Source organism: Falco peregrinus, chromosome 2 (assembly GCF_023634155.1).
Source record: "Falco peregrinus isolate bFalPer1 chromosome 2, bFalPer1.pri, whole genome shotgun sequence".
Taxonomy (NCBI): Eukaryota; Metazoa; Chordata; class Aves; order Falconiformes; family Falconidae; genus Falco; species Falco peregrinus.
The window spans coordinates 51,551,949-51,576,331 of NC_073722.1; the positions used below are offsets into that span (position 1 = coordinate 51,551,949).

The following is a 24,383-nucleotide window of genomic DNA, read 5'->3' on the forward strand; positions in this document are numbered from 1 at the left end:
TTGTATTCTTTTCTGAGCGAGAAGGTGTCAGGAATGAGAATCTCCATAAAGTGCAGTTTTGTTTCTTCACCAGAATTTCTTAGACCCTGCAAAATTCTGAAGAAGGCGAGACTTTGTAACTAAACATGCAGTAATCTTTTATAAACTGTGAGGCTTAATTTAGTGGATGACTCACTTAATTGAGTGCTTTCTTGAAAATGCATATGTATCCTTCTTAGTTTCAGATTATTCTAATAGTTTTGCTGCTTTTATATATATATTTCTATATAAAAACATATAAAATCCTTACGTCTACAGTTATTTTTCTGGGGTTGTACTACTGCTTTATTTTAGTCTGTCGTATTTTCCTGGCCTGTTACATTTGTTTCTATTTATTATGCATCTTCTGTTTTAAAAGAAAAAATGTCGAACATCTTGATGAGCATGCAGGTTTTTTTGACTCATTAGCAGTGACAGATGCAGTGATCTGGTAACATTCCCTGCCTGTATCAATAAGCTCTTGCCTCTTGTAATTGGACCGTGTGAGTGTTTAAGAAGGCAATTGAATGAGCTTAAAAAGAGCTCACAAGATGGTGGTCTCTGCAGGTCAGCAGGCAGTGTAGTAAAGCATCATGGTGAGGAGATGCAACTGCCAGCACATGGCAAAATAGCTTATTACCCTTCAGGCTGCTGATTCACAAGTCCTGCGATTACAAATGACAGTAGAGAGGCCTGGGAGGAAACAGGGAGCCTGCTCTGGCAAATTCCGGACGTGAGGACTTGCATTCATCTCCATCCTTTAACGAGAGGGTACCAACATCTGAGGCAGGTCCTGGAGACATATTTCGTTGTAGTTCTGTGCCTTGGTCCCCCCGCCAAGGTCACCTCCCTGCTGCAGCATGTGAAGAAAAGTGGTAGACCTCCTGCATACATACTCTTTGGTCATGCATTGTGTTTAAAATGTCTTTCCCCCCCCCCTCCTTCTTTCTCCACTTAAAATGTCTGTCCCTTTTTGCTTTTCTAGAATGATATAGACTGCTATAGAGGCTTTGAACCTGCAAAATTGTTCAAGTACAAGCTAAAAGTAAATATGCAACATGTAACTGAGAGGTTACATTGAGGAAAGGTTGTTTTAACACCCTTAGCTCTGCCTTAGCACTTTTTAACCAATACTTTTTTAGAAGGCCTGTATTGTTGTCCTGGTTTTATAGATGAAGTAACGTATCAACTTGTTTAATTGTTTTCTAAACTGGGAACTTGGGACATGCATGGTTTATACACGAGTCATCCCGTAATTAAAGCAGGAGTTGAGTCTGGAGTGAGGAGTGTACAACAAGGACAAAATGGAGATTCTGAGTTATTGTGTGGTGAGCCAAGGAAATAATTTACAATAAATGGCTTTTTTATATATATGAATGGGAAACAAAGGCTCTGACTGCTTTAGAGCTTTCCAGCATTCACAGGCACTTGGCAAAAGTCTTTCCAAAAGCGATACGTGCTTGTCGTGGTTTAACCCCAGACAGCAACTAAGCCTCATGCAGCTGCTGCTCCCTCCCTCTCAGTGGGATGGAGGGAGAGAATTGGAAGAGTAGGAAAAAGCTTGTGGGTTTTATGACAGTTTAATAATTGAAATAAAATATAATAATAACCATAGTAGTAATGAAAAGGAAAAGAACACAGAGACATAAACCCCAAGAAAGACAAGTGATGCACATTAAAACAACTGCTCACCACCAACCAACCGATGCCCAGCCAGTCCCCCAGCAGCAGCCCCCCCCTGCCCCACCTCCCCCTGTTTTACTGCTGAGCATGGCATCCGATGGTATGGGATATCCCTTGGGTCAGGTGGGACCAGCTGTCCCCTGTGTGTCCCCCAACTCTCTGTGCCCCCCAGCCCACTCGCTGGTGGGGTGGCGTGAGGAGCAGAAATGGCCCTGACTCTGTGTCAGCACTGCTCAGCAGTAACTGAAACACCTCTGTTCTATCAACGCTCTTTTCAGCACAAATCCAAACCAGCCCCATACTAGCTACTGTGAAGAAAATTAACTCTGTCTCAGCCAAAGCAGCATAGTACTGCAGTACAGACTTTCCCTGTCTCGGGGTAGCTGGTAGGATGCTGACGTTTCCAGTATGACTTCTTCAATGAGAGGGTCCAAGTAGTGGTCCTCAGGAATACGCAGTGGTAAAATTTGCTTTCTGTGAAATGCAACATTTGAAAACAGAGTATAACCATTTGAACAGAGAAAAATGAAATTATTGTTGTAAATGGTGCCCTGCAGGCTTGATATTTGAACAGTTCTTCATAGTAAAAAAGATGTTTGCGTTCTGGCACTGTAGAAAATAACAGGAGGCAGTAGCTTTCTCTGCTGTCTGTATGATTTTTCAGGTAAACTGACCTTTGGAGGCTGCTCTCCTGCTTTGTTCATGGAGTGAGTAAGGTATGGCGTGGAGACTCTCAGTATAGAGTGGCTCCGGCTATCAGCAGCCTTTGGCCTGGGGGAATCACAAATTAGAGAATTCCTTCTTCATGCCCCCTAGAAACTAGATTTTCTGCTGTTGGTCTGTAACACAGTACAGGAGGTGCAAGCTGTGGACCATGTCCCATGGCCACCTTGGTAGAGCGGGCAGGTTGACACAGCTGAACTGACATTGCTTGAAGGAGGTTCCCTGGGCAGGAATTTCCTCAGGGCTGAGCAGCTTCTCCTGACCTTGTCCCTTCAGATTTCCAGCTCTGTTACTCTTCCAGGGGTGCTGAGAGTCGCAGGGGAGCTCAGCTTGGCCATTGCAATCTTGGGCAGTTTATTCTGGGTGCTTCTCTTCCCTTGTTGGCCTTTGTTCAGTAGGGTGGTGGTAAAAAGGGGATGTAGCGGGATTTCAAGTGTTGTCACATGCAGCAAGTTCTGCTTTGAGGAAAAAGGACTGTGATGACCATGAGGCCTCATGTTCAAAAGTCAGAAGTAAATGCTCAGTGGAACTGTGGTTTTCCTCTCCACTCTCTGTGTACCCTCCTGAATCTATGGCATAAACCTTTATATATAGGGTAAGTGCTGTGATATTAATGGCTTTCTATATAATATAAGCCTGTTTGGTATCATCAATACATTACTATGTTTGTTTATTTCAACAAACCCACATTTCTTCCTTTTTTTCCCCCCAGAGTGACCGACTACTCATTAAAGGTGGAAGAATTATCAATGATGACCACTCCTTCTATGCAGACATATACCTTGAAGATGGACTTATAAAGTTGGTTTTTTGAAATATTGAACTTTTTTTGCATGCGTGTTAGTAGAGACTACTGTGATTTCTTGATGGTGCTGACCTGAAATCTTGCAGCCAGCATCTCAGTTACCTCTAGATGGGGGGCTGTAGTAGAGGAGTGTTTAGTTATAAAATTCTGCCATTTTAGCTTTGCTAAGATTAGATAAGTAGAAAATTTCTTTACTGTAAGTTCAAGGTATTTGCTTTTCAAACACTTCAATCCTGGTTTCTTCCAAGATAGTCAAGGCAAGCAGGCTCTCTCAACATGAGAAGTAATCGGAGGGACAATGGATATTTTTTGAGTCCATGTATGACAGAAGGCTCATTTCAGCTTTTTTCCCCACACCTAATCAGGGCAAATACAGCCATGCCTGAAGGGTTGTATGGCACAGAAATTTACCCTGTGTTACACAGTGCAAACGGGGACCTACTCCTCAGTTGCCCTGTTGGTTAATGCTGAAACTAGCACATTGTGTTCCTACAGCACGGTTAATGCCTTGCTCGTATGTCCCTTTTCTTGCCTAGAAAAAGTACATGATCTTAAATCTTCACACAATTGGGAAGGAAATCCTACTGATTTATCAGCTTATAAAATACAGGAACTGGTATTCCTTATGTGAAAAGCATGAAATATGTGTTACTGATAGCCTGGGAAACAGTAGCAGAGATGTCTGTGTAGTCTAATCTCTAGTTCTGCAAAGTTATGTACTGTGTACAAGCACTCCGATGTACACAAGGATCAAAGCCTTTTCTTGATGGCTGAACCTTTTCACTAGTGACCTAACAAGTTTGGTCTCCAGAGGCTACAATTTAATGCACAGAAACTTCATTATGGTTATCTGGTAAATAATTAATTACTTAGAATGTGCTACCATTCGGAGCTCCTTTTCTTAAGAATATATCATCAGATTAAAAGTCCAATTCTTTATATATCTGTGGCTACTTATATTACTGATTATTCAGGTTATTATAAAAAAAACCAAAACTGAACACTTTTACCCATGGACTGTGCAGTTTTCTTTTTTATGCTTTGCTCTGCCTGTCCAGTTGTAGTGTTATTTGCATTTGCAGAAGTGGCAAAAGGAGTGTGTTGTCCTAAGTGGAGAAGGCACAAAATTTTCAACGTGATCTTTTTTTTTAGTAGCAACAGTCAACCAAGTTGTGCTCTCTTTGATAGGTATTTTAGTTGAGTTTTTCCTGTTTGTTCAGGTGCGTATTTCCTAGTAACACTTATAGGCTTCAGAACTGATATAACAACTAAGTGCATTGGGTGCTGAGAGTCTGAAACTGCTGTGAATTCTTGGCTTTGATTCCAGAAATATAATGACACTTGGTAGGCAGGTTAGTAATGCCAAGCTTTCAGCTGCCCTTGTTAAGTGCATAGACCCTCTCTGAAATGCCTGTGTGGATCCATTCCTCCAGAAGGTATCTCAGCTGAAGATAGCTAGGATTAGTAATGAATACACAGGCAAGATCTTAATTTTTAAAATGTCTTTATCTTTGCCCAAGGAGGCAAGTTTACTCTTCAACATCCCAAGTCATACCTGATTTCCTGGATTTAGATGACCTGGGATTTTTCCCTTTAAAATGTGCAAGAAGTCCTGCTCTGAAAAAGCAGCTAATTTGTGAGAGCAGCCTGATGTCAGATGGGCTTGGGTTCTAACTGTGTTTGGATGATAAATTCCGCAGTGTAGGGAAGTGCTGTTGTTTTCAGGGATTGGTCTCTTGTAGTTTCTCCAGCTGGAACTGCCCATTTTATTTGAATATTTAACATCATTGTTAAATGTTGCTCAAGGTCCTTTGGAACAGGACCTTAAACCTCATCCATGTTTCAGTTGATACCCTAACTCTCCAGCTGCAGATGCTGCTGATAATACAGAATTCTTTCCACAGAATGGAGCAGACACAAAACAATTCAGCCCAGAATAGGTAATAGTGTCCTGGTTTTGCTAGGATATAGAAGATCTGGGTTAATTTTCTTATTCTGCAGTGAAAACTGATTTGAAAATAGAGGGTTGGGTTTCTCTTGCAGACTAATGAGATGAATAGGGTCTTTTAATGTTATATCCCTGCAGAGTGTCCTGCAGAGAGGAATGTAGATATAACCTTGAATGTGTTTGAAGGTTAGCTATAGTTTGGAGGATGGTAGATGCATTTTCCTACCTATCAATGCTCAAACTGGCTCCCTGGGTACCAAGGGAGCAGTGGCGCATGTGGATTTTCCTAGCTGAAACTTAAGCCCTGCACACTCAGGTGACAGCTGAGAGGCAGTTCTCCAGTATCTAAATAGTAATTTAGACATTTAGTAATTTAAATTTCCCATGGCATGTAAATACTGTATTTTGCCTACATCTATCCTGTCTCTGTTACTCATATGAGGGAGTGAGCCCTGGTCTCTGTGCCAAGTGGCAGGTCATGGTCTGGTGCTTGCTGTCTTCTGCTCCGTCACGGCCAAGGGGAAGGGTTGGGTCCCTCTGGGCTGGAGGGGACTAGCAGGACAGGTGCAGGACGGGTGACTGGGGACAGGGTCTCCAGCGCTGGGCAGGCAACGAGCCAAGTTAGAGGGAGCTTCAGATGCCTAAAAGAGATCTGGGCTTAATGACAATGGAAAGAACTCCACAGAATTCTGGGGGAGGTCTTCAGCTTTCTCAGGTTAAGCTTACGAAGAGCTGGAGCCTGCTCTTTCCATTGTGCTTTAGTCTGCTCGCGTACGACAGAACTGACAAGCTTGTTCAACTGAAAGGTGGTAGACAGCATCACCTTTCTGTGAGCCTGAGCTTTCTAGTTGCTGATGCATCAGAAAACCAGCTCAATCATTCAGACAGCTAACTGCACTATTGTATTTTTTTCACCCACAAGTAACAGAGCCCCATTCTTATTAACATATGCTTCACATTACGAGTCAGTAATTCAGGAATCCTGTCACATTATCTTTTACTCTGTGTTCTAGTCAGTCAGAATAAAAATAACGTTGAATACCAGTAGCCTTCTCCTAGCCTTAATCCTGGTGCCACGGCAAGAGATGAGACAGGCTCCTGACAGGTAATAGCGCAGCATCATCCACAAAGGCCATTTGGCCTGATGTCACTTCAGCACGAATGACTTCGACTGGTGCCAAATAAGCTGTTACTCAGCCGTACGCTGAAAATAATGAGCAGTGAGTCATCAAAAAACTAGAGCACATACTTAGCACTTTCACTTCGTTAGGTTGTGTGTCTTCTTGAATAGGGAACTGGTGGATACTGATTGTGGAAGAAAATAAAAACGAATTGCTTTTATATTTTTTGTAGGTTTTCTTTAATGTTATTTTCAGAAGGTGTGGTAGTCCTTGGAGTGCACTTCCACCTTAGACGTATTTAAAGGAGGTTTGGTCACAGCAATATTTTTTTTCCCAGTTCAGTTTTTTAGCCACACAAATGCTGTACCACGGTTGAGGATTGTTCTGATTAGAATCTTGGGAGTGGATTCAACTAACGAAAATTGCTGTATGTGGGACTACCTAACTATACAAGTGCTTAATCTGCTCATGGGTTGGATTGCCTTATGGTATGCATTTGTGAGATTTTAACAGCAGAGAAGCTTCTTGCAACTTGTTTGCACAATTGGATGTGCTGGGCTGCTGCTGGCTTTTGCATACTTACCAGTTCCGTTTGTCATGGCATCGTTAGCGCTCCGCACAGCTGTGAACAGGCTATGACATGCTCCCAGTGCTATATGTGTTGATGACTGTTAGACGCCAGACATGGAGTTGTACGGCTTCAAGGCGTGATATTGTCAGCTCTCATGAGTAAGCCCTTTTGGATTTGTTCAGCTGAGCGGCTGAAACCCCAGCTTGGGATGCTGGCGGGGCGTTTGCTAACCTGATGGCTGTGCTTCCCTCCAGCCAAAACCCAGAGCACCCGGGGAGCCAAGCTGCTGGAGGTGACATTTTTGCATAGCATATGAAACAAATTCTTGACCTCTTGGGGCTATTTATTAACTCTGGCGGTTTGGCCAAATTCCAATGTGAATAATTATCCCTGTTTTTTTCACTGGTTTTAATTAACAGTTAAATTCATTTTTGGTTCTAGCTTATTGCAATTGGCTGTTAATCAGTTGCTGTGTTTTGCTCCGTAGGTGGGAGTTACATTTTAATATCGGAGAAACAGATTCAGCAGCTCAGAAATGTGGGGTATTTTTTTAGCTGTGGGTAAATGTTATTTTATCCCAGACAAAAGGAAATTAAAGACAAGGACTGTGTGTCTGTAATACGAGATAAACTAAGTAAACTTCAGACTACCTTGTAGTTATCTCTGAGCCCAAATATATTACGGTGTAACAGTGCAGTGACATGGCTTCCACACAGACTCATACCTTTTTCTGTTTGGCACCACGTGAAGAAGACAATAAAAATGTTATGTGGCTTTCAAAGTTAAAGGTTAATTTACTCGTAGTCGTGTCCATGATCACTAGAAGTATTTTGATTGTAAGTATCTGGAGTTTGCTTGATATCAGCATGGGGGACAGGTTAATATTTTTAATAGTGAAAAAAACCCTACCCTGTTTTGAGGTACTAAATGGAAAAAGCAACTGTTAATTAACATTTTTGTACATAGTTGTGCAAAATGTTTCACTAAGTTTTTAGTTTTAAGAGGAGGATGAAGAATAGGTGACATGGTAGATTAAAGGTCTCTTAAATATGTATTTCTGTATCTTAGGATATTTAGATTTCTTTTTAAGGATAAATTTGGATTGCTTGGTTACAAAGTAGTTGTAACTGCTTTCTGATGTGCCTTGTGGTTCTTCCACGTATTTACAATTCCACCTTGTCATATTCGATCTATGTTTTTCTGTTCTCATGTAAGAACCTAATATACAAAACTGGACACACACACCACAAGAGAACGTTAGCTGTACATAGTTGTGATTTTTTAGAGATAGGAATCATATAAAGAAATAACCAGGTTTTGATGCTGGTGTATTACGGCTTCTTTATTGGCCACTAAAGCAACACCGAGCAAGCCAAGCACATGGCCCAGCTAGGCAGGCGGCGGAGGCTTTGTGCTGGCAGTGCCGGGCAGAGCGACCAGAGCGGGTGTTTGAGCTTCACCTTTCCTTTGGGGTCCCAGTTCTTTCTGTATGGCCCCTAGGTTCCTCTCCCATACATGCCTCAGATAGCTTCTGTCCCCCGTACTTTGTTTAAGTAAAGTAATACTGGCTTTTCTTGCTGCCTAGGCAAATAGGAGAGAATCTGATTGTTCCTGGAGGAGTCAAGACCATAGAGGCTAACGGGCGCATGGTTATTCCTGGGGGAATAGACGTCAACACTTACCTACAAAAGCCCTACCAAGGAATGACTGCTGTTGATGACTTCTATCAAGGCACAAAAGCAGCGCTAGCAGGGGGCACCACCATGATCAGTGAGTACTAGCAATACTAACTCTTCCCACTCTGGGCTGAAGCTTGTTGTAGCACGTGTGGGGATAGCTACAGGAGGCTCCGCACTGATTTTCTGAGATCTCCTGCAATGAATCTTCACATTTCTGGGCACTGTGTCGGAGACCAATTCATCATTGTCACCCAGAGCTGGCCTAAGAATGAACCTACCATCAGAAAGAAACGGTGGTGTGGGGAATTGTCTCTTGCATTTTCCTTTGAAATACAGAAAAAGCACTGGGAGATAATATATCTACTCTTGGGATTTTTGAGAAACAGTGTAATTAGTGCTGTAAGTATATGGCACATGAAATCTGACAAAGAAACACTGTTCCTACTTAGCAGTGTTTCAGGGGCCTTGGAAATAACAAATGCTTGTTTGTGAACTTGGATTTGGCACCAGGAATTGAGGAAGTCCTTACCAGAGATGTCCTGGAGGAACATCTTGGTGGAAGGGAGAAGTCTTTCTGGTTGTTAAAGACACTTCTTCTGTCTACTAGATTGGCAGGACAAGATTTATATCTTTCCTACTGGCAGTGACTGGGTCCTTGGTTAGACTTTGTGAGGCAGTTGTTCAGGTGACATAAATTGCTTTGGCTTCCTTGTGCAGAGGAGCTTCCCAGAAGGGTTTTACTTCCACTGAACTGGGATGTCGCTTTTTTTGCTAGGTGGTGTTACCTATTACCTATGTTCAGCTGCAAGTGTTAGCTGAAAGGGTCTCTGGCAGTAAGCACAAAATGCACTGCTGTTCGTTACTTTGTTAATAATTTTTTCAGTGTCCGTTCTTCAGTTGAGGCTTCCTGTGCAGCATTAGGTTTACAAATGCCGCTGGTAAGCCCGTCTTGCTTTGTTTCCGTACTTATTTTGACATAACCCTGCAAAGATATGTAAGTAGTCATGTCTTTATTTTATGTCGGTAAACATTGTGGCATCGATGACAGTGTGAGTGTGCTTATGGAGGTGGCTGTGGAGATGGATGGGTGCGATCTCCCGCAGTAGTTGGACTTGATCTTAAAGGTCTTCTCCAACCTACAAAATCCTGATTCTATGATCATCAGATGCAGAAAGCCTTGAGACAGTGAAGATGCATAGTTGCAGTGCACTTGATCTGCCATATAGTGTGGCTGAGTGCGCTCTACATCATCTCTGTTCAGACCTTTGGCTGTATTCCCAGTTCTAGCTGCTGAGAAAACATTCAGCATCTCCATCGATGTATTGATAGGGCAGAGTGAGCCAATTCAGCGATTACAAGGCACTGGTTAATAATAGTAATGCTTACTGTGAAATACATAGAAATGGGCACATCAGACAAATAAATACAGGTAAGTCCAGAACTTGTGGTCTGTTACAAAACAGTAAAGGGAAAAACAAATGTTTCCTCAACTGTGGGATGTTTGGCTCTCCCACTGTGCGTCTATTGATGCTGCACCAAGCAGGTTGCCAGAATCAGTTTTAGTGTAGACTGTCCACAAAGTCTGCTGTACCTGAGACAGCAGGACCTGGCTAACATCCCAAAGTTACAGTCAGCACACAAGCTGCCTCCAAGGCTACTGTTTTGGCCAAGGTGCTGGAAGGCTATTTACAGGCACTGAGGAAATCTGAACAGTATGCGTGCTCTCTGGGTAACAGACACTGAATCTCTTTTTCAGTTGACCACGTGCTTCCAGAACCTGGATCGAGTTTACTGACCTCCTTCGAGAAGTGGCATGAGGCAGCGGACACCAAATCCTGTTGTGACTATTCTCTCCATGTGGACATCACCAGCTGGTACGATGGGATTCGAGAAGAGCTGGAAATACTGGTGCAAGACAAAGGTTAGTGGGTGAAAATTAGTAGTACGTTTTGTTTTTACTGAAATATCACGTGGAGATGAGGTTTTGAAGTATGTTAATGAGTGCATCATCCAGAACAGAAATGCACAGGCACTGGTTATGCTGCCCAAGGTTCTGCACTACATTGAACTTTTGTATTCACTTGCAGCTTGGTAAAATGGACCTATAACTTTGTGTATTAGTGCTAGTCAGCAGCAAGGATGGTGGAGGGAATAGGTCTACCCCAATATAGGCACAGAAAATTAAGATGTGTATGTTGTCAGGTACAAATGTATCACTTTATGCTTGTTTGTACATGTGGATATATGCTCAGACATTGCATAGTCAGGTTTAATTTTAAGGTAGAACTCCGAGATCAGTGTTTAGAGAATCAGCCCAGTCACCTTAGATACTCTGTTTCATGAACGGAGAGAATGAGACGTTTAAAGGTAGCAGTTCAGATTTTAACTATACTGGAATTTGCCCACTTAGCTGCCTCAAATTAAGCCCAAATATGAAGGGCATGTGTCTGAGAAACTGTCATCACAGGCTAGGTCTCATTTCTCAGCAATGGCCTAGGATAATTTACTTGCTGAGACTAGATTTTTTCATAAATCATACCTGTATTTTTAAAATAGGTTCAGGTTATTAGAAAAAAAGAGATGCTAAAGTTAGGTGCCTAATACTGAAAAAAATGTCCTGATTTTCTCAAGTGCTTGGTCTCCAGTGGCTTTCCCTGCAGTTACTAGGAGGTGCTCTGTTTCTGGACTTAGAAAAAACAGGTTACTTATTTAGGAATCTATTTAAGGTACTTATGGGCTTGATTCAATTCAGTTAACAGGTCTACTATCATGTGAGATGCTACCTGGACTTCAGCTGCCACTCCAGAGTAGCACACACAAAACCCGTCTTAAATGCTTTTCCATACATGACAGCTCAGTCTCATATATGGAGGGCACCTTGGTGGCACCAGATGTGGAGGCAATTGAATCTAGCCTTTGGAAAATCCTAGTTTAGATCTAGTTCCTTAAAATTCTGCCTAACAGCAAAGATTTTCTTTCTAGAAACATACTTTTTCAAATATTTTTCACTTGATATTTTACTTGAAAATTTATGGATATTAATTAGGAAATATTTTCTGAAATGGTGTTAAGTTACCATAGGTAAATCAGAGTGATCCTTGGGAAGTCTGGGTAATATATGTATGCAGCATCCTTTGTAAGGTGTAGCACTAGTGATGACATAGATTTGAAAGATTCTCTTTATAGAGAAATATACTATCAAAGTAGAAAAACAAAGCAAAATCCTATTTTTGAGTGAGCAGTTGTTTGCTGAGATACTATGGAGGTGCAGTCACCTGGGGGAATTTATCCTGTATCGCAGCATGCTAGCAGTACATGTGCTGCATCACCAGATTTTAGGCAACAAAACACTTCAATCAGCAAGATTACACATAATTTAGAGAAACTGCAGCTGGTCGTACATGCTTCTGTATAGTATAGGTGACTTTTACAAGGTGATGACATCTGTCAACACCGATGGTGCCAAATCTGTGCTGTTTCCCTGCTATCAGTGTTAACATGGATATGCTGCTGTGCATTAGCTGGCTGTACTCTCAGACAAGTATACGGTGCCTTGTTTCAAAGGTTAGATACTGTTTTCCAGAGCTCCTGGATCACAGATGGCTCAGCACTCCCAAATTTGCCGGAGGGCTTGCATTAAAAGCCTGGTGCAGACAGTCAGGTTAATAGTTTTCTCCAACTATTACAATGTGAATTTTCGATATAAATCTGACATGCCTTTCAGTCTTCCGGGGAAGCAGGAATGTGTTCATTGGTTCCTGAACTGTGATGTGTGATGGGGCCCTGGGTGGCCTCTTTGGCGATGGCATTAGGGGGTCACCTTTGTTCTCATGGATGCTGAGTGTGTCTGAGGCAGTCAGTGTGAATGACTCTTGTGTTAGGAGACCAAAGGTAAGGGCAAGTATGAAAGCACAAGCACAATAGGAAATATTTCAGCATGGCAAGGGCTTTCAAATTAATGGATAATATTTGCTCATAATTGGAAACATTTGAGCCAGCTGGTGCAAATAGACTTGATGTCAATGGAGTGACACTGGTTTTCATCAACTGGGAATCTGGATTGAATTTGTTCTCGGCTGATTGTCTGGTGGATGCATTAGCCGAGTAACAGGGCTCAGCTAATCGCGTTCCAGTGCTGTGTGTGCCTAGTACAATCTCGCCATGAATAACGGGAGTTCACAGAGCTGCCTTTGAGGTGCCTTGTCATGAGGTATAATTGAAAAATTAATCAGTTTTAAATCAATACAACGATAATTTAAGGAGACACAGGCTTTGGAAGGGACTGGAGATTTTGTAGAACCAAATGGTTATTTTAAAGACTCAGGCTTGTAGCATTTTGGCAGCTAATTTGGGACTGGGCTTCTCCAGTATATGCAAAGGAAGAGCCTGAAACGTGTTGACAGAGGCCTCACTCTTTCCTTTAATTACTGCACTTTGTCACTGTTCAAAAAAACCTGTAACTGTCTGAAATTTGGAGAGGAACTTGTTGAGTAGGTCTGGTATGAGAGCAAGCAGGACATTAGCAAGAAGGTGGTATGTAACAGATGTTGAGCATTAAGGTCAATAGGCCATGGGCCAGGGCTTTGGAAAAGCCACGTGTTGCCAATGAGTAGATCAAGACACCAGATCAAGGCATTAGGCAAAGAGTCTAATCTTGGATACCTGTATATGTAAATGGTGTTATTTGTCTTAGTAGCTTGTAAAGGTACTCTGTTTGCAAGGCAGGATGGTTCAAACCATCTCTCCTGGTAGCTGTAAATGCAGCCTGTGAGACGCCCTTCCACTTTGCGTGTGTCTGACGTGGTAGCCGAGGGTGTGGGTGTGCATCTCTGCTGCTGCACTGTGGGAGCTGTCGCTCAGGGGCTGGCTCAGGATTCCACGGCAGGGTCCCTGCTGCGATCCCTTCTGCTCTCCTTGGCTTGGGAGAACATTAACGTGAATGGGAGCAAAACTCAAAAGTCATTTTACCAAGATCAGAAAAGGGCCTAGTAAGATACAAAGGCAAGAAAAGCAAAGGGAAGAGAATATATATTGCTTGGGTCAGCGTATGTCTTCCAACCACAGTACCCAGCGAAAGCTGCCTTATCTCCTGCAGGACTGTGGTTAAATGAATTACCTTTGGTTAGATCCCAGTGAATAAGGTAAAGCAATAGATAATCCAGCTCTTTGCTTACAGAGAAATGTGTACGAGAGGATTCAGCCCCATACCATCACCGAGGCTGGTTGGCATCATGGCTTGGACCAGCCTTGGCACACCTCGCATTGCTTCGTGTGTGCATGGTCACCCGTGCAGAAAGGTGGCTCCCAGGTGCAGGTGACATCTGAGACGCTGGGTGGATTTGTGAAGAGAAACCAGAGCTTTCCTCCAAGGCAGGTTGGGCAGATGCTGCCAGGATCACTCAGAGGGGAGATAGGGCTACAGGCATGAGGCTGTAGGCATCAGCCCCAGGGAAGGCGTAGTCAAGCTTAAAGGTTTTAAAATGGGGACATACTGAGTAATGAGGAATAGACTGGGAGATGGCAGTTAGCGAAGGCCATGCGTGTGTTCTGGGAACTTGAAAAAGGGGAAAGTAGGAAGAAAGGATGGGCTTACAGGCTGGTGAGGCTCCACGGTCCAGGCTGGATTTGCTCAGCATGGCAGTCAGCAAGGAGGGGCGAGCTCCCGCTTGGTATTTCTCCCTGAGCTGCCCGGACTTAGCAGGAAGACATAATGCCAGGGATCATTTCAAGGTTTTATCCTGCATGTATCCTGGGGTATTTTAGTTTTGTAACTGTGAATAAACAAATTCTGTGTGTGTGTGTGTGTGTGTGTGTGTGTGAACCACCATATCCTTTGCCTGAGGATATATTTGCTCATTCTAGAGTCATGAAGGAGCTGTATCTTCATCAGAGAGCCTTATTCATTTTGTGTAGACGACATGAATAACATGAACAGATCTCTTTCTTTTTCCTTTTGCCCCAGGAAGCAGTTTTCATGATAGCTATTTTGAAATGCATCATACATGGCTTAGCTTAGAATTTACTTTTCTTTTAAGCTAGAAACCTGAGATCAGTCACTGTAGCAAACAGGGGATGTTGTCAGTAGTAGACTAAAGAGTAAGACAAATTTATTATCTCGTATGAATTCATACGTACAGAAAATGTGAACAGAAGATGTTTGGAATTCCCATTCTGTTAGAATACAAAGCTGTGTAAATAATCAAATCTTTGAAATAAATAGCAAAACTTGCAGGGGTTTGAATACGGTTGGTTCTTCACAACTGACACTCAACACTAGCATATCTTACTGATTTCTAAAATTTGGAGGTGTCATCTTTCGTGGTTTTGTATGACTGCCAACATATATCCGTCCATCTTTGGAAGGTGGAAGGAGAGGTATGGTGAGCTGCCCTTGTAAACTGGTTTCAGGCTTTACTTCCACTCCTTCCCAGTGTCTGCCATCAGCTAAACTGGGTGCTTTGGGCAATAGGGTCAAGAAAAAGCAAGTCTGTATGCAAATTCGGATACACAGTCCTTAAGTTTTCCCAAAGTGCTAAGAAGCTTTAACTAGGAGTTTACCTATTAAAAAGCACAGCTTCAGGTCAAGCTGAAATGTTTTCCTGATTAACTAAAGAAAGCTGAAAAGAAAATCAGTGATTCACAGAACCTTACACAACTGTTTTTTTAAAGTTCATAAACTTTACACGCTTGCTTTAGCCACCACCATGTGCCTGTGATTTGGCTGCAGCAACCTTATTTGCAGTGGTGGCTGTCTTGCTCCAGGGGGGAACACAGGCAATCCACAGAATCCAGCATCTTCCCCCAGAGAAGAGGGGATTCAGGCTTCTGGTCCTAGCAGCCGTAATGCACCTGCAGAGCCATGCTTTATTTCTGGCAATCACTGGTGAAAAGCCTAGTCCAGATATATTCTATGACATATTTTTCCTAAAGCTTTTGTTTGAATATAATGTAAGAATCCACTTACATGGCAACACCTTTGAATTTTGTCTTGGAACAGGTGTGAACTCTTTTCAAGTCTACATGGCCTACAAAGATCTCTACCAAATGTCCGACAGCCAGGTATTTGCTCTGAATGCTTTTCATTGCTGTCATCTGTCCTCTCTTCTGTGATCTCCCGACCCTTGTGGAGTCGCTAAGGTTGAATCCCAGAGAAATGTCACACTGACCTGAGTGGCGCTGAGGGACATGTGCAGTGAGGGGGTTCTCTCTGGAGTGTTAGTGCCAAGCAGTGTGGAATATCTGCATGTGTTCCTTCACCTGTACAACATTCACTTTCTGCAAATTTTCTGTTGTGTCACAGTGTTGCTACCGCTCAGCACTGCTCAGGATTGCACCCTCTTTTTGGTTTTGCTGTTACCTTTCAAGAGCTCTAGGTCAAGAGAGGCAAGAAAAGATGAAGCACTTGAGGCAGTGACAGTTTTGAGGTTTCAAGGGTGTCTGGGTTGCTGCAAACAGCTAAATGGAGTTGTTGTTTGGGGGAGGTGGCCTTTTCTGATTAGGGTTGGAGATAACAATGAGCGTGTTTGTCCTGGGCTCATTACAGATTCCAGGCTCTTCGGCTTTCCCATTCATAAGTATCAGGTCATTGTAAATGGACAGTGGTATCTGTTAGCAATAATAATATTTGCTTATTCAGTTGAGAAAATGTTTCTTTCTTATTCCCAGAGCTATAGCTCTTGGTCTCTTAAGTAACTGCTGTTACACCTCCAATACATGTGGTTTTAATTGGAATTTTAGACATAATAATATATAAATATTCTCTGAGAGGCAGTGCCTGTTAAATTCAACTCCCCATTGCAATTGCCAAGAGAAATACATCAAAATGTTTAATGTGTGGCTAGACTAATGCCTGTTACCTTGTTTAAATGCACATGTTGTAAACTGTGTATTCCAGCCCATTCAATATTAGCTGAAGCGCCCTAGTGCAAAAGTGGGTGCTGGAGAAACCGCGTCTTCAGTATTTGATCTGTGTTTGAAAACTGGGCTCCTGTGCTACTGAAGTCTGGTTTAAACAGGGAACACATCAGCTGAATACCTTTTGGAAAGGGAACTGAATTTCAGTAGATCTGTGCTCAGAAATTCTCAGTAAAAGAAACTGGATCAACTTTTTCCCTTCTGTACAGATGGGTTTTGAATCTTAGAAAGCAATAAAAGAAAGGATGCTCTAGAGAAAATATTACCACTTTTAATTGCAGAATTAAAGATGTCGGCGGAAGCTTGACGCTATCTGCTCTAAGGAGATGGTGCAAAATGCCTGCACTTCAGAAAAGACGTGTTCTAGCTGTACTAAAATTGTCTGTCGTCCATGGGAATAATTCCATTTTACATGTGCTAAAACTATGGAGAAGAGACTAGTCACTCATGAAACTTAGTCCTGGGTGGAAGGGCTTGCAGAGGTAGCCCTGCAGTACCAGGGGCTGGGGGAAGCACTATGCCTGAGCGGGATGCAACCCTGCTCGGGACTTTTGACCCTGTCTTGGTGCAGAAGGACAGAAGCTCATCCTGGGGCTGGCTGGTGGATAAGTCAACACCGAGCAGCGAAGCTCAGGCTCTTTGTAGGAAGTGGAGAGTGGAAAAGGGAGATAATTTGCTATTCACCTGGATAATTACCGGCATAGAAGGTGCAACACTGAGGTGAACAGAGAGGTCTGACTGTTAAGTAATGTGATTTCCTTATTCAGCAGTATTTCCTTCTTTGTACTACCTGCAGCTTTATGAAGCCTTTACCTTTCTAAAAAGTCTTGGGGCTGTTATCCTGGTCCATGCTGAAAATGGAGACTTGATAGCTCAGGTGAGTGAACTGTCATTTTTGCTTCACTTTGTGAGAAGATAGAGAAAAGAGAGGAGAACTAAAACCCTCTAGTCAGAAAACGGGTAGGAAGAAAGGAACTACCTGGTAGGTGCTTTAACTGAGCCTGATGCACTCACTACACACCGCTGGTGTAAAGCCTGGGATGAGGGGATGGAGGCCCTTTTGCCTGCTTTGGTAGAGCATTGATGAGGCAGAGCAGGGATCCCGACAGCTCCTTGCCTTGGCACCAGCTGAGGACTGGATGAGGGGGGCAGAAGGAAGCTAAAAGACCTTTTCTGAATCTGGCAGAAACAAGTGAAACATAACAATGTGAAGCCTTGCTCAGAGATTCTGGGGACAAAAAGCGGAGCTGGGAAGCTTTATGCTAATATTTCTTGCTGCAGCTATCAGCGTAAGCAGCATAGTGAGTTTGGAGCTGGGGGTAAAGCACTCAGACCTATTTATTTTTGAGAATATTCTTACAAATCTCTGAAGTCTGAGAATAAGAAACCACTGTGATCTTCTAAACATTTCAAAAATGGGCATTAAAGTGCAAGTCCTGCTCCTGGAAGATGCCTCTTAGAACCAGGAAACTGGGCTCCAGTTCAGTATGTTCCATTACAGTGTCCCTGCTCCCCAGTGCAGTCTTTGCAGGTCGAGTCCCCTGTGTGGGTACTGTCCTCACGCTGGAGTGTGCCGTAGCTCTGATCTGTGCCACAGCACCTGGGAAGAGGTATCCCAAGGGCAGCAGATGATGGTAAACCTTCCACTGGTCTTTCAGAGGCCAGGATTCCCCTATAAAAGAGAAGGGGTGAGTTTGGGTGGGTGGTGTTATGACTACACATGTGTCAGATGAGTCTTTTAGGCTGTTGCAGAGATGTCTCTCTCCTCTGATCCCTCGTACGTGCATAGACCTCCTCTGAGGTCTCTGGGGCTCCAAGTGAGCCGACTGATTTTTCTGCTGAGCTCTTTATCTGCTGGCTTATCCACTAAGGACTAGGCTGCAGAGCTGACAGGGAAATTACGACAGCCAAGAACAAGTCGTCTCCGAGATCTGGACTAGGGAAGATGCCTTGTCTGGTGGTTAAGGGAGAACCTCAAGTGAACATGGAGTGGTTGGGCAGTGCGTAAGGGCTCTTGCCCACATGGCTTTATTTTGTTGTTTTTCCCTCTGTGGTATTTTGTCCTTTATCTGTCTGGTAAGCATTTACCCCCTTTGAAAGCCTTCTTTCCCTTTTCCCTTCAAGTCTGGATGAAATAACCACTGGGCTCAGAAGTTAATGGTGAGGGGTCAACAGGCACGTACAGTGCAGTTGTGGCTTTCCCCCACTGAAACCAGATGAAAACCCTCATCTGGATTCAAGAGGGGGGAAAAAAAGGCTGATTTCCCATGGAGTTTAGCATGATTTAAAACTACCAAAATATGTAATTTGTAGTTTTAATGTGACATAAAATATCCAGTAGAATGAAAATGAATAATAAGAAACATAATAAGTCAATATTACTGTGCAAATGGCAAAATGAATCAAATCAAGCGGCACCCATGATGTTTTAGTACAATCCTCATTAAAATCAAGGTGCAGTCGTGGAATTGCATTTCTGAAATAAGTCTGTTTCAGTTACATTTTTCTTTGATCAGTTTTAATATACAGCTATGGAGTATGAACATACAGGACAGAAAAATTACGAGGAAAAGAGGAAACAGTAAAGAAATGTGTGTTATGTTATACATCAATGTATTTCTTCACTGTTGCCTTGTCTCGTAAAATCAGACTTCCCTTATGCTTTTATTTAGAAGGATTATTTGGATAGTGAAAAGAAAGCTGCCTGCAGGGAGGTTTTTCAGGACTACCCCCTGTGCAAATACTAATTTGATTTTATCTAAAAAATATTCTAGCTTATTAGCACTTTCAGATCCTCTTACAGGGGGTAATTTTATCGTGTAATCTGATTTTATTGCGTGATCTGTGACTTGCTTCAAGACGCAAACTTATTCTACTTTGTGTAGCCATTCTTTGCCATTTTGCTGGGGTTTTTTTATATGGTTGTAACTTTATTTTTTGTTGTGTTTCAATTATCTGAAGTCTTCAACTGCCACTGTTCAGAGCTGTTGCATTAATGATTTAGAGCAGCTGTTTTTAAGAATACATATGAAAGATTATGGTTTTCTAACCAAAATATTCTTAATTACACAGTCAGATTAGTACATTCCTATTAATGCCTCTTCAGCCTTGACTGGTTGCAACGAAGGCAAAAGTATATATGAATATTAACTTGCTCAGGTTTTGCAAGAGTGTGTTGGTAATGTGTGAGCTTTTTGCCCTTGGGGACCTGGGATCAAAAATTTATTAGATGACGCAACACAGTACGTTTGGTAACTTCATCCTGGTCTCCAGAGGACATTTGTCTGTTTCAAAGAATCATTACATTTCTTCAACTTGGCCCATTAGTGGGCAGAGCAGGCCAGGGTTGGAGGAGCATCAACAGTTCCGGTCCCACTTCTGCTCTGCTGGCAGATGTGGACCAAGCTCCTGTGGAGGATTGTCCACCAGAAGTGGTTGACCACTATTTTCTACAATAAGAAAAGTTTATTCCAATACCACTGCTTGACCTTAAATTAAAAGCTAGATGACACTTCTTTGTCTACTATTTTTTTTAAAAATTATGTCACTGCTGTGAAGCTGGAAGGCACAGATGTTTTCTGACAGTCCTCCATTGGTCCTAAGATGGGCTTTTTGGTGTGGATACAGCGCCCTCACAACTAGAGAGCACTGTTCTGCTTTCATGAAAACATAATTTTAGTGATTCAATCTGCAGGAAAAAAGTGTTACAGAAAAACCGGATGCCAAAGGCAAGACTTTATCTGTTGAAGTGTCAGCAATGCTAAAAGTTTGAGGAAGGTGATAGTGAGTGCTTCATGGATTGCAACCAGGTAGGATCTTGTGCAAGTAAGGGAAGAATCATAGGCTGGAAATAGCCATAATTACTATTTAGTGTATTGGTTGAAGCCTGTTCCCTGGATTGGTGTCTTGATGTCACATAAGACTTTCTGGAGGGCAGAGGAGATTTCCAGCTGTGCAGCCCAATGGCTCGAGGCACAAACGCTCGGTTGCATTGCAGAGGCAAATCCTCTGTGTGGAGCAGACACTGGGGTGGCGTGGGACCAGTTTAGAGCCAGTGTTTTCAGTCCTCCTCCCCCATCAGCAGGCTTACACAGCTGCATTTACACAGACAAAAAAGGGGCAGTCCAGCGGTATGGGTGTTAATCCGCCAGAGGATGCCTGGTGCAAGGGTTTCATCCTGCAGCGGCGTTCAGCATTTATCCTTACTTTGCAGGAACAAAAGCGTATCCTGGAGATGGGAATCACCGGACCTGAGGGACATGCCCTGAGCAGGCCTGAGGAGGTAGGACCCTTCCCTCTTTTTGGCATTCATGGGAATATTTTGCCTAGCGTGTAGTATCAGAGCTTGGCTTCTGTAATGTGCAGGTGATAGATGGGTGTGTTGCAGCAGTCTGCTTCTCCCAGTCTCTTCCAGTATTATTCAGACTTGGAAAGTCCAGCTCCCTTACAGCTTGTTTGTTTGCCTGAAATACCCTTTGCTGCTGCAGCAGGTGCATTCTCTTGGTCCAGGGATGAGTATGTTCTTGTACACTGAGGAGCTGCAGCTCTGGCTGCCCAGGTCACTGGTTTGCATGTATTTTTTGAGTGTGACCCTTGTGATTTGATTTGTGATGATATAAAAAAATGGGCATATCAGGGTAAAAATCAGCAGTGCAGCTTGCGGGTTAGGCTTTGGACTAACTGCATCATTAAAATGCTTTGGCTGCAAACCTCTTCTAAGATGCATGTGTACATATATACCATACATATGCATACGCCCACGTACCGATCTACGTTTATGCCAGCAGATATATTTGTAGTAGAAATGCAGGCTGTAGAAATGTAAATATGCGAGAATGGAAAGATGCTGCAAGGCAGCTTATTTTATGCAGCTCTCTTATAATGAAAACCAGGCTTTGGTATGGATCATCTCAGGCATCTGGAAGGGGTTTCTTTAATGAGAAGGAAAAGGTGGAGACATGCAGATGTCCCTTAATGTACACAGTTCAGACTGTGAATGGGATGATGGAGGGCGGTAGTGGGAAGTGACTGCTTTCCTTGAAGGCTAAAGAGACAAGGGCCTGGGGATTTGAGGCTAAACTGGAAGAGATTGTTGTGGTTTGCAGATCTTTATATAACCTCTCCCCAAGGCAAAAGGAACCAGCTTAATTGGTTGCATTCTTCTATTGAACTGTTTATGTACTTCTTCATTTTGCTGTTCCCTTTTAATGAGAACAAGGGCCTAAGGAAAATCTGCATTTGCAGTTTCCAGAAAGGAATTTTGCCTCTTTCTGACCGTGCATCTGACCATCTTAGCCCCAGCACTGAGGTACAGAGGTCCTGCTTCCTTTCCTGGTCTTCTGTGGATACGTTCGGGGCTTCCAGAGCAAATAGATAGATTGTGATAAAAGTTTTAGGACAACCTGAAAGTGACAGTCTGATTTAAGAAAAAAATATTTTACAAAACTGTGAAGAATTAAGCCTTGTGGTTTTGGAAGGGCTAAGTTGCTCGACTTTTCTAGCACAACTCTTGAACCAAAATTTCTGTACCGTCAAGTCAATATTTTCAGTCACAACAGAGTTTTGGGTATTAGAATGCCAGTGCTATGAGTCTGTCTAGGAAGGAGGTACAAAACCGGTAACTGGGGAAGGGAGTCTGCAGAGCTGCTGGGGGGCACTGCTCCCCTGTCTGAAGATGCCTGCCTGTGTGCCTACGTCCCAGGTGGCTCCTTGGAAGGAGATTGCCTTCGCGCTGCCAGAGGGGACTTACTGGGCAATGCTTCAAAAGCTTTTATGGATTACGGGCTAAATTCAGTTCATAGTGCTGAAGTTGCTGTTTGGGAATACTTTGCATTCACTGTCATCTTATCCTTATGTAAAGATTGCATAGCATAAGCTGTCAGGGACAGCTCAGATGTTGTCTCCAAGCTGGAGCAATGTTTCCTTGCTTTGTTCTCCTTCCAACTGCAGGGTAGAGGGTTGAAGCAGAAGAGTGGGAGGGAGGTAAGGAGGAGCCCCATCAGCTGCTTGGATGTGACCTTTCCTGGGGTGCAGGGAGCCAGTTGTGCTGGGGCAGCTGCACCCCATTAAATGGAAGTACAGCCTGGCCATGGTTACTCCTAATGTGAAGTGTCTGAGGTTGGGTTAGCTCCCTGTTTCCCAGCACAGCATCTCTCTTTATGGAAAAAAACAGAATCAACCCCTGAAGAGTTGTTGCTAAACAGTGAGAAATATGGCTAAGTCCTCCAGTTATTTTTAAATTCAGTCTGCTGTTGCAGTTAACTTTTTCCTCCTTGTTTTCCTCAGCTTGAAGCAGAAGCAGTTTTCCGTGCCATCACCATTGCCAGTCGAATAAACTGCCCAGTGTACATCACCAAAGTGATGAGCAAGAGTGCGGCTGATATCATTGCACTGGCCAGAAAGAAAGGTAAAAGACTTCCTTTTCTGCCCCAGAGTCTTTTTTTTTTTTTTTTTTTTGTTGCTGTTAAATAGAAGCTCAGTGGAAAACCTGTTCATCTTGACCCAAATCACAAGATATAGGGAGAGGTTGCCAAATAATGGTAACACCATCACAGACCCTAAATATTTACAGTTGGGAAAGATGGAGGGAAGTCCTACATTTTTCAGTTGGGAAACACTGTCCCCTTGAAGACTGTGTTGTAACTCTTCTTCTTGCTGTCTTCCCTTTTGCTTTTCCCTTAGGCTATTGTATCTCTGTTCATGGGAGGGAGGTATTTTATTCCTCACAGGGCTAGCACATCTTCTGTGCCTTTTGGTGGTATTTCAGGGTATTACCCTCTAAGGGGTGGCTTGGGCAGCAGACCTGCTGTTAGAGATGCCTGGTGCTGACTCCTGGCCTTGCTGCTGGAGGCTGACCCCATTGGATGTGCACTGGGGACATCTGTGGGCCAGCCCTGCTTGCTGAGGCTGTGGGGGGATCCAGGTTACAAAGCACCCAAAGGGGACTTGTGAGCCTAGGGGCAGCTGCTTTCGAAGCTGCATTTGCAAGTCAAGACTGTTCTGCTGGTTGGTGTTACAAAGCACATGAGCCATATGGAAAAGCCAGTGAGCAAAATGCCGTCTTGATATTTGTATTTCTGGAGACTTGGGAGTACAATGCTGGGGATCGTATGCTGCTATCTGCTGGTGCTGTGCCCAGCCTGGGAGTAGTAAAAAGGCATCTGTCTGCGGGAGCCCATCCTCCACCTAAACGCCCTCTGAATCGGAGCAACAGGGAGAACGTGGCTGTGATTAAAACAGCACAAATTAAAACCAGGTCTGAACTGTCTCCTTCTGGGTTAGAAAGAGAGCTTTGTAAATATGCTGATCAAAAGATGTGTAGCTCAGAGAGCCTCCTGATCAATTTTTTATCGTACAGACAAAGCCGGGGCTGCTTAATTTCTGGGAGCTACGCTGGCCGTGTAGCAGTGTGTGAATTATACATGGCTGCATGCAGCAAGCGCTATAATGTGCTGAAGAGAGAGTGGATTGTAATCATTCCTGTATATCCTTGTTTCCCCAAGGTCCCCTTGTGTTTGGAGAGCCTATCACTGCCAGCCTGGGGACAGATGGGACACACTACTGGAGTAAAAACTGGGCCAAGGCTGCAGCTTTTGTGACCTCACCCCCTCTGAGCCCTGATCCTACTACTCCAGACCACTTAAATTCACTCTTAGCATGGTAAGATCCTCATTTTTTTTACAGGCTGATGGTCAGGCAGGTGCAAAAGACACGTGGGGTGAATCATCTAAGCATCAGTTTGGTTTCCTTTAGACTAGCCTCATACACAAATCAGCAGGGGAAGGACAGGGAAGGCCAGCGACGGTTATATCCCTGTGTTTAGGCTGTCAGGTGAGCAGGCAGGGCTCTCCAGCTCCTCGTTAGCATGATAGAGAGGCAGCTGCTGGCTCTTCAGGAATTCGTTCTTTTTCTTTCTGCTTTT

The 24,383-nt window shown here is 43.3% G+C and overlaps 2 protein-coding genes across 8 annotated transcripts in view; one reads left to right on the top strand and one right to left on the bottom strand.

Annotated features, from left to right (window-relative positions):
- The window catches only part of CRMP1 (collapsin response mediator protein 1), a 51,459-nt gene that overhangs the window by 13,996 nt on the left and 13,080 nt on the right, over positions 1-24,383 (top strand). For both annotated transcript variants that reach the window (XM_005243079.3, XM_055797349.1), the window contains exons 2-9: positions 3,137-3,225; positions 8,455-8,639; positions 10,305-10,469; positions 15,546-15,607; positions 17,259-17,339; positions 20,676-20,744; positions 22,748-22,868; positions 23,965-24,121. In XM_005243079.3, coding sequence (XP_005243136.1) covers positions 3,137-3,225; positions 8,455-8,639; positions 10,305-10,469; positions 15,546-15,607; positions 17,259-17,339; positions 20,676-20,744; positions 22,748-22,868; positions 23,965-24,121 — 929 coding nt within the window. The remainder of the gene's footprint in view (positions 1-3,136; positions 3,226-8,454; positions 8,640-10,304; positions 10,470-15,545; positions 15,608-17,258; positions 17,340-20,675; positions 20,745-22,747; positions 22,869-23,964; positions 24,122-24,383) is intronic.
- EVC (EvC ciliary complex subunit 1) overlaps positions 17,373-24,383 on the bottom strand; it is an 81,054-nt gene continuing 74,043 nt past the window's right edge. For 2 of the 6 annotated variants that reach the window (XM_055797340.1, XM_055797345.1), the window contains exon 21: positions 17,375-18,134. In XM_055797340.1, the coding sequence (XP_055653315.1) occupies positions 17,945-18,134 (190 nt within the window). In that variant the 3' untranslated portion in view covers positions 17,375-17,944. Of the gene's footprint in view, positions 18,135-24,383 lie in introns of all 6 variants that reach the window. The other 4 variants (XM_055797347.1, XM_055797346.1, XM_055797341.1 and 1 more) reach the window with 3 other exon arrangements.